General features: G+C 36.9%; 2 protein-coding genes across 3 annotated transcripts; both read right to left on the reverse strand.

Moving 5' to 3' along the window:
* Positions 1-130: 130 nt before the first annotated feature.
* LOC133858286 (probable polygalacturonase) lies at positions 131-3,022 on the reverse strand. 2 transcript variants are annotated; one of them, XM_062293726.1, is made up of 6 exons: positions 2,617-3,022; positions 1,764-2,078; positions 1,548-1,659; positions 1,287-1,464; positions 1,135-1,205; positions 131-990 (listed from the first exon to the last, which is right to left on the reverse strand). In XM_062293726.1, exons 1-6 carry the CDS (start codon positions 2,638-2,640, stop codon positions 293-295), a joined length of 1,398 nt encoding a protein of 465 aa, XP_062149710.1. In that variant the 5' UTR covers positions 2,641-3,022; the 3' UTR covers positions 131-292. The 2 variants fall into 2 exon arrangements, with proteins under 2 accessions (XP_062149710.1, XP_062149708.1); XM_062293724.1 differs by lacking the exon at positions 2,617-3,022 and adding an exon at positions 2,401-2,542.
* A 2,613-nt stretch (positions 3,023-5,635) lies between these two features.
* Positions 5,636-8,702, reverse strand: LOC133858289 (probable polygalacturonase). Its single transcript, XM_062293729.1, has 6 exons — positions 8,037-8,702; positions 7,197-7,511; positions 6,981-7,092; positions 6,720-6,897; positions 6,568-6,638; positions 5,636-6,423 (listed from the first exon to the last, which is right to left on the reverse strand). The coding sequence occupies exons 1-6, from the start codon at positions 8,058-8,060 to the stop codon at positions 5,726-5,728; spliced, it is 1,398 nt and encodes a 465-aa protein (XP_062149713.1). The 5' UTR covers positions 8,061-8,702; the 3' UTR covers positions 5,636-5,725.
* Positions 8,703-9,446: the final 744 nt, after the last annotated feature.

Here is a 9,446-nt window from a genome sequence, read left to right on the forward strand (position 1 = left end):
TCTATTTGGGTAAATATATTCTGGGAAGTTGTGGAACATGGGTGCCATAAGCTGTTTGGCTTGTATATTGCAATCAGTTTTTTGGCTTGCACACATAGATGATAGATGACCTGCTGTCTGCATGAGAAAATGGTTAAACATTTCCAACTTTCATTTCCTTTTAACTAGCTTGGATGTAGAAAAAGCAACAAAGCTAAAGGAAAAACAAAAATTGGAAAATCACTTTCATTTGGTTCAATTTTCTTAAAGAACCGAGTTATTTCCAAATACATTACAGTCTCACACTAAGGAATTAGGGAGTGGTAGCAGAACATCTCTTCAACCGAACATGTTCAATGGGAAGCTTATCTTCAGGAAAGTGACAATTAACACCTTTTTTCTCGGGCAACAAATTGCACGGCTTAGGAGTCACATTGCTTGTCACCCCCGCAATATTAGTACAGTTCCATTGCAATTCCTTTGGCTTCGCAGTCAACGTAAAAGTCGCATTAGAAATGCATATTCCTGTAAAAGGATCATTAGAGATTCCTATAAGTCTTGCTGAATAAGTAACATTCTCTGCCACCACGTCTCTATAATTAATTCCATGAATCTTTGGAAGGGCTTTTGGATCGAATAATCCATTGTCAGGGTGCTTATCATAATTACCCATCATCCAGAAAACATACTTGGCTGTCTTCAAGGTCAATCTTCTTACATAAATGTCCTTCACATAAGCTCCTCTTCCGATAGCAGTCTTGATTCTAACACCTGCTTGCATATTAAAGGCGGTGATGTCTTCAGCTCTAACATCTTGAATTCCACCAGACATTTCACTGCCTAGAGCAATGATAGCATTGTCAGGTGAAATGCAGGTAAGCCTTCTGATGACAAGCTGCTTTGTGGGCATTCCAAATCTAATTCCAGATTGATCAATACCACTTTTCACGAAAATGCAGTCATCCCCTGGTGCTATGAAGCAGTCCTCAATACGAGTGTTTGTGCATGAATCTGGAAAACAAAGCCAAAAAACAAAAGAAGTATCGTTTGCATTAATCAGTGAAGTGGACATTCTCATTGTACGGGATCTAAATTCAGTAATTATTGAGTCTGATACGTATCAAAGAGAGCAGTTAGTTCAAGAGGCAAACAAACCTGGCTCTATCCCATCAGTGTTAGGAGAGTCAATCGGTGCAAGGATCGTCAGCCCTTGGATTAGTATATCACTGCAATCAGAGTCACAAAAATATGAAACTATGATCATGTGTGCATTAAAGATAAACTTAATAGAAAAAGTGTGCTCAAACCTGCTATATACTGGATGGACAAACGTGAATGGAGAGTTAATTAGTGTAAGATTAGATATCTGGATTTGATTAGAGTACATAAGCTCAATCATGCCTGGTCGGCTCACATTCAAGAATCCGCCACTATTATACTTTGCCCACCAAGTTACACCCTGGCCATCAATCGTGCCATTGTTGCCTAATCATCCATCCAAATGAAGAACACGGTCAACCAAAATGATCATACTTGCATGTAATTCTGAAAAATCATTCTGTAATTACCGGTGATTACGACGTCTGTGAGATTTGTACCAAAAATAAGACTGCGGAACCGTCCACTAAATGCTCTCCCATAAGAAGGCAATGGAGGAATTTGAGGCCATTCTGATTCATCCTGTCCATTTGATCGTGGATGTTTGTGGCAAGTGATAGTATCATAAACATATAATCAACGAAGAGGGGGAACATAATGCGATGTGGGAAAAAAGTCATCCTTACCTGAGATGCGAGAATAAGAGCATCCTTGTGGAGAAAAAGAGTAAAATGGCTAGTGAGACTAAAGCTCCCAGTTAACCATTTTCCCGGGGGTACAATAAGCAGCGCCCCACCATCTGATGCATACTTGCTGAGGCTATCAATTGCAGCCTTGAAAGCCTTTGTGTTTGATGTTTTTCCATCGCCAACCGCTCCAAATTCCGTCAACACCGCGCTGTGCTTTCGACAATTGATTGCCTGGTACTGCAAGGTAGACGAAAGCTTAACTGTACATTCTGCGACTCCCAATATAAGGATTGCTGAGATGATCTGAATAACCTGTTTATCAAAGAAAAAAAAATCCAGTTTTTTTGTGTCACCTTTAAATTCTTCTTTATAAGACAATTACAGAAGCAAAAGCTAGAAATAAATCTAAAGGGTTAAAACTTAAAAAATGTTTTACCAGGCCAACAGCAAACAGAGCTTTTACTTATATCAAAACCGAAAGACCCATCACAAACAAGTTTATATACAAAAGCTAGAAACCACTGTATTAAAACCGAAAGGTCCATATCAGAAAGCAGCAAAAGCAGTCTGTTTTGTGAGATTAACCAGAACCATATTATTCATCAGAAAAGCTGAGCGTCGAGGGAAACCATACATGGGATGTTCTGAATTTCAGACACGGCTCCATGGTCTGAGAAGATAATATTTACAACTGTTTTGCATTGCAGAACAGTGAGGGAATTTATAGTCGGAGATAAATATGGATAATCGACGCCAACTGTTTTCTTTAACTGTTGAGAATTAACTAACTTGTTGAACGTTTCAAACATGCCATATATAGCGGTGAATTAAAGTAAATAAAAGTGGCAACCTGCTTGGTGTGCGAATGCAACATAATATTGGCGTAGAGACAAGTAGCGCCTATGCTATCACTCGTAAGAAAGACACCATGCTTATTTAAAAAATTCAGCTCCCTAGTGGCGTTAGCCCCCACGGCCTTGTACTCTGCCTCAGCGAGTCAGCGCTAGCTAATGCTGGGATACTCCTTAAAACTTCAAGATATTATTAAGTTAACCTTCCCAATTAGTGTTGCAACAAAAATTGATTTTAGGATCACCAAATAAGCCCAAAAAAGAAATAAAAAAAATAGTAAATATAGATAATTTAGATTCGGCTTAACAAGTCTACGTTTACAAGCTAAGACGAACCAAGAAAAAATTCATTATGAAAAGATGGAAAGTAATGAACGAAAAATCAATTAAATCCAAAAACTCCAATTGACCCAAATCTCATTCTCACAAAGAATTAGAAAAGGGAATCTCGGAGTGCCGTGCGGCATAACACCATGTGAGAAAACCAGAAAAGTCTTCCTGAAGTCTCTGCGCTGTTTCTCTAAATGGCCGAAATAGTTTTCCTTCAATATCAAGTGAATTGTTCGGTCAAAAGCTTTTCCAGGAAGCTAAGTGAAAACAGAGACATGTAAGTGTGATGAAATGAAAGGAGTTTAAGGAGAACCACAAAGTCAACAAAGAATGGGCCCATGCCTCACTTGAGAAATACAAGTCAACCATGCTACAACTGTCATCAGAAAAAATATGCCATGAAAGACGCTGGGTGTTTTGGCAAATCATTTTTTTTTTTTTTTTTTTTTTTTTTAAAACCACTGATTTCTCCATAAAAAATTGATCGAGGTTTTCTACAACGACGATAGACTTGCTCGTCGTTTGTAACAAAACAAAATTCAGATTAGAATCATTCATAACACTCGAAAGATCAATATCATAGACATCGAAGGATAGGAAATTAGCCATGTTCATGTTTGGAGAGGCGGGGACGAGTTCGCCGAGCTACAGGCGTGCATCGTGCCCAATGACGATGTTGGAAAGAAGCAGTACGTTATCTGGTCGATCGCAATATTTTTTTAAAAATAAAAAAATAAAAAATAAATTTTTGTTTTTTTCAGTTTTTTTTTAAATTAATTTTTTATTAATTGAAAAATGACACGTGACTGGGGTATTATGAGGATATTTCGTCAAAATGAACATTTTTCAAAGGTTTTGATAGTTTGAGGAGCCAAAGTATAAGCCTTGGTAGTTTAAATGGGCTATCCGAAAATAATGTAGCAATTTATGAGGCTAAATTGTATTTTCTCCCTTAAATAAATTTCAAACATTTTGGGAGAAACGCGAGTCTAAAGGCTAAAGCCATGAAGGTCTTTGAGGAGGAGCACAAACAGAAGACTGCTATGGAATTGCTTTAACAGTATCTCTAGTTCAAACTAGAAGAAGAAAAAGAAACCAAGAAGGCTTCAATCCCATTTTCCATGGCTCTCTCGGTACTCCTCTCTTCCTTTATCTCTCATCACAACATTAGTAACATTTCGATTGTTCAAGCCTTCCCTCGTGTATTTGGGAGGAGAATTGTAGCCGGATGAACCTGGATCTGTTCCCAGGAAAGAGAAGGATCCATTGAAAGTTGAAACCTAAGCCTAGTGGGATGCCTCTCACTTTTTGTTTTTCCTTTTCTTTTTTAAAGTTTTCTTTTAAAATAAAATTATTAAAAAAATATATATATTTTAAAGTGATGTGTCAAAAAGGCCGATGCGGCACTAACGGATATCAAAAATTTGGACGGAAAACTCACGGAATGACCTATTTTAAATCCACGAAAAAATGAAGAAGTAAAAATTGATTTTTAAAAAGTGAGGTACAAATTTCAAATCACTCGTTGACTCAGAGATTTATGATAAATTTACCTAGAGAAAAATGAAGAAACTTGTACAATAATGTGAAAAACTGATTGATGTGACATAAAGTAGAGAAAAATTTTAATTTTTTTTTTTTGAGTAAAGTGAAAAAAGTTGTTTGTTGAGGTAAACAAATGAATTTGATTTTTTTTTTTAGAAGAAAAAAGAATACATTGCCAAAGAAATACACTAATTTTTAATAGCCAAAATACGTAGGAGGCAAGAGGTAACAAGTGTTTTGTGCTACCTGAACCATACCTCAAATGAAACATGGGATTCATAGAGAGATATAGGAAGCACTAATGTTATCACACCAAAGGGTCGAGGGTGAGAGAGACACCAAACTTACGCAACAAACTTCTCAACCAAATCAGCTTAGCAGTGGCATTGGCAAGAGACATGTACTCTGCATTAATGCTGGATCAAGCAATAATGGGTTGCTTCTTAGAATTCCAAGAAATTATGTTGGGACCAAAATCAAATAGCTACTAGTGGAGCGCCAATCATCTAGACAACTTATCCAATTAACATTGGAAAGGGCATGTGATGTACTGACAGAGACACTAAATTGGGAATGAACAAGAAAAAATGCGAGGTATGTTTAAATTAGCGAAGAATGCGTTTGGTAGCAGTCCAATGAGAAATGCAGAGTATTATTCCAAAACACTTACCTTCTTTCTTGGAGCAGTTACACCAAAGTAAACCGGTTTCGTTTAGCCAAGTGCTCCAATCCAGATGCTTTACCATTGCAGTGAGGATACTACGCATAAGCTGAATAAATGTTATGAAAAAAGCTCATTTGATTCTACTTTATCTGATTGAGCCATTTAAGATCTGCAAATCAGGCATGATCACTTTCTACATTTCTCGTTTCTCATTCACGTACCTTCTGTGATTTGTTTAAGATATGTACATTTTCTACCTCGAAATTCAGGGAATTTTCTATTTGGGTAAATATATTCTGGGAAGTTGTGGAACATGGGTGCCATAAGCTGTTTGGCTTGTATATTGCAATCAGTTTTTGGCTTGCACACACATAGATGATAGATGACCTGCTGTCTGCATGAGAAAATGGTTAAACATTTCCAACTTTCATTTCCTTCTAACTAGCTTGGATGTAGAAAAAGCAACAAAGCTAAAGGAAAAACAAAAATTGGAAAATCACTTTCATTTGGTTCAATTTTCTTAAAGAACCGAGTTATTTCCAAATACATTACAGTCTCACACGAAGGAATTAGGGAGTGGTAGCAGAACATCTCTTCAACCGAACATGTTCAATGGGCAGCTTATCTTCAGGAAAGTGACAATTAACACCTTTTTTCTCGGGCAACAAATTGCACGGCTTAGGAGTCACATTGCTTGTCACCCCCGCAATATTAGTACAGTTCCATTGCAATTCCTTTGGCTTCGCAGTCAACGTAAAAGTCGCATTAGAAATGCATATTCCTGTAAAAGGATCATTAGAGATTCCTATAAGTCTTGCTGAATAAGTAACATTCTCTGCCACCACGTCTCTATAATTAATTCCATGAATCTTTGGAAGGGCTTTTGGATCGAATAATCCATTGTCAGGGTGCTTATCATAATTACCCATCATCCAGAAAACATACTTGGCTGTCTTCAAGGTCAATCTTCTTACATAAATGTCCTTCACATAAGCTCCTCTTCCGATAGCAGTCTTGATTCTAACACCTGCTTGCATATTAAAGGCGGTGATGTCTTCAGCTCTAACATCTTGAATTCCACCAGACATTTCACTGCCTAGAGCAATGATAGCATTGTCAGGTGAAATGCAGGTAAGCCTTCTGATGACAAGCTGCTTTGTGGGCATTCCAAATCTAATTCCAGATTGATCAATACCACTTTTCACGAAAATGCAGTCATCCCCTGGTGCTATGAAGCAGTCCTCAATACGAGTGTTTGTGCATGAATCTGGAAAACAAAGCCAAAAAACAAAAGAAGTATCGTTTGCATTAATCAGTGAAGTGGACATTCTCATTGTACGGGATCTAAATTCAGTAATTATTGAGTCTGATACGTATCAAAGAGAGCAGTTAGTTCAAGAGGCAAACAAACCTGGCTCTATCCCATCAGTGTTAGGAGAGTCAATCGGTGCAAGGATCGTCAGCCCTTGGATTAGTATATCACTGCAATCAGAGTCACAAAAATATGAAACTATGATCATGTGTGCATTAAAGATAAACTTAATAGAAAAGGCATGCTCAAACCTGCTATATACTGGATGGACAAACGTGAATGGAGAGTTAATTAGTGTAAGATTAGATATCTGGATTTGATTAGAGTACATAAGCTCAATCATGCCTGGTCGGCTCACATTCAAGAATCCGCCACTATTATACTTTGTCCACCAAGTTACACCTTGGCCATCAATCGTGCCATTGTTGCCTAATCATTCATCAAGATGAAGAACACGGTCAACCAAAATGATCATACTTGCATGTAATTCTGAAAAATCATTCTGTAATTACCGGTGATTACGACGTCTGTGAGATTTGTACCAAAAATAAGACTGCGGAACCGTCCACTAAATGCTCTGCCATAAGAAGGCAATGGAGGAATTTGAGGCCATTCTGATTCATCCTGTCCATTTGATCGTGGATGTTTGTGGCAATTGATAGTATCATAAACATATAATCAACGAAGAGGGGAAAAATAATGCGATGTGGGAAAAAAGTCATCCTTACCTGAGATGCAAGAATAAGAGCATCCTTGTGGAGAAAAAGAGTAAAATGGCTAGTGAGACTAACGCTCCCAGTTAACCATTTTCCTGGGGGTACAATAAGCTGCGCCCCACCATCTGATGCATACTTGCTGAGGCTATCAATTGCAGCCTTGAAAGCCTTGGTGTTTGATGTTTTTCCATCGCCAACAGCTCCAAATTCCGTCAAAAATGCGCTGTGCTTTCGACAATTTATTGCCCGGTACTGCAAGGTGGACGAAAGCTTAACTGTACATTCTGCGACTCCCAATATAAGGATTGCTGAGATGATCTGAATAACCTGTTTATCAAAGAAAATCCAGATTTTTTGTGTCACCTTTAAATTCTTCCTTATAAGACAATTGCAGAAGCAAAAGCTAGAAATAAATCTATAGGGTTAAAAATGTTTTACCAGGCCAACAGCAAACAGAGCTTTTACTTATATTAAAACCGAAAGACCCATCACAAACAAGTTTATATACAAAAGCTAGAAACCACTGTATTAAAACCGAAAGATCCAAATCAGAAAGCAGCAAAAGCAGTCTCTTTTGTGAGATTAACCAGAACCATATTATTCATCAGAAAAACTGAGCGTCGAGGGAAACCATACATGGGATGTTCTGAATGTCAGACACGGCTCCATGGTTTGAGAAGATAATTTTTACAACTGTTTTGCATTGCAGAACAGCGAGGGAATTTATAGTCGGAGATAAATATGGATAATCGACGACAACTGTTTTCTTCAACCATTGACAATTAACTAACTTGTTGAAAGTTTCAAACATGCCATATATAGCGGTGAAGTAAAGCAAATAAAAGTGGCAACCTGCTTGGTGTGCGAATGCAACATGATATTGGCGTAGAGACAAGTAGCGCCTATGCTATCACACCAAATGGCCGGAGGGTGAGCGAGAAAGACACCAAGCTCATTCAAAAAATTCAGCTCCGGATCCGTATTGGCGTAGCCCCAGTGCCCCACGGCCTTGTACCTGCCTTAGCGCCAGCTAATGGGATACTCCTTCAAACTCCAAGATATTAAGTTAACCTTCCCAATTAGCGTTGCGACAAAAATTGATTTTAGGATCACCAAATAAGCCCCAAAAAAAAATTAAAAAAAAATAGTAAATATAGATAATTTAGATTCGGCTTAACAAGTCTACGTTTACAAGCTAAGACGAACCAAGAAAAAATTCATTATGAAAAGATGGAAAGTAATGAACGAAAAATCAATTAAACCCAAAAACTCCAATTGACCCAAATCTCATTCTCACAAAGAATTAGAAAAAGGGAAAAACTTCTCTTAATTCTCGGAGTGCCGTGCGGCACAACAACACCATGTGAGAAAACTAGAAAAGTCTTCCTGAAGTCTCTGCGCTGTTTCTCTAAATGGCCGAAATAGCTTTTCCTTCAATATCAAGTGAATTGTTCGGTCAAAGTTCCTCCAAGAAGCTAAGTGAAAACAGAGACATGTAAGTGTGATGAAATGAAGGGAGTTTAAGGAGAGCCACAAAAGCAACAAAGAAAGGGCCCATGCTTGACTTGAGAAATACAGGCATGCTACAACTAGCGTCAGGAAAAATAGAGTAATTCCATAATTATATTAATCATCTATCAAAAGATGATGGTAATTTTTAAAATTATCATTAGATGTGTGATTTATTAAATAATAATTTTAAAATGTATTTTATTTTTTAATGGATACTTGATGGACTTTTAATGTTCATGTAGAATTATTTGAAAAAAATATTCCATGATCAGAGGCTTGGGGTGTTTTGGCAAATCAATTTTTTTTTTTTTTAATATTAATAAGAATTCATTCATATGATGTAAAAGTGTAAGATTTTTTTTTTTTGGTTGGCAAGAGAAAAATGAAGAAACTTGTACAATAATGTGAAAAATTGATTGATATAACATAGAGTAGAGAAAAGTTTTAATTTTTTTTTTTCTTGAGTAAAGTGAAAAAAGTTGTTTGTTAAGGTAAACAAATGAGTTAAATTTTTTTTAGAAGAAAAAAGATTACATTGCAAAAGGAATATACTAATTTGCAAATTTAATAGCCAAAATACGGGAATAGGATGAAATAGAGAGGATTTTCTCAATTTACTTATAAAGGAGGGGTATAGTTCTCTTTTCACATTTTTATGGAATGTAAAAAGACAACTATGTCCCTACTTTATAACTAAATGGAAAGAAATTGAGAGAATTCAAATTCTAAAATGCATAGGATGCTTGAGGT

This window comes from Alnus glutinosa, chromosome 1 (assembly GCF_958979055.1).
Source record: "Alnus glutinosa chromosome 1, dhAlnGlut1.1, whole genome shotgun sequence".
NCBI lineage: Eukaryota > Viridiplantae > Streptophyta > Magnoliopsida > Fagales > Betulaceae > Alnus > Alnus glutinosa.

Coding starts and splice junctions, on each gene's coding strand:
- LOC133858286 (XM_062293724.1), bottom strand. CDS start 2,433: ATGGAGCCGTGTCTGAAATTCAGAACATCCCAT. Junction 2,079..2,400: donor TGAAATTCAGAACATCCCAT/GTATGGTTTCCC, acceptor TTTGATAAACAG/GTTATTCAGATCATCTCAGC. Junction 991..1,134: donor CACTGATGGGATAGAGCCAG/GTTTGTTTGCCT, acceptor TTTGTTTTCCAG/ATTCATGCACAAACACTCGT.
- LOC133858289 (XM_062293729.1), bottom strand. CDS start 8,060: ATGTTGCATTCGCACACCAAGCAG. Junction 7,512..8,036: donor TGCATTCGCACACCAAGCAG/GTTGCCACTTTT, acceptor TTTGATAAACAG/GTTATTCAGATCATCTCAGC. Junction 7,093..7,196: donor CTCTTATTCTTGCATCTCAG/GTAAGGATGACT, acceptor TCAAATGGACAG/GATGAATCAGAATGGCCTCA.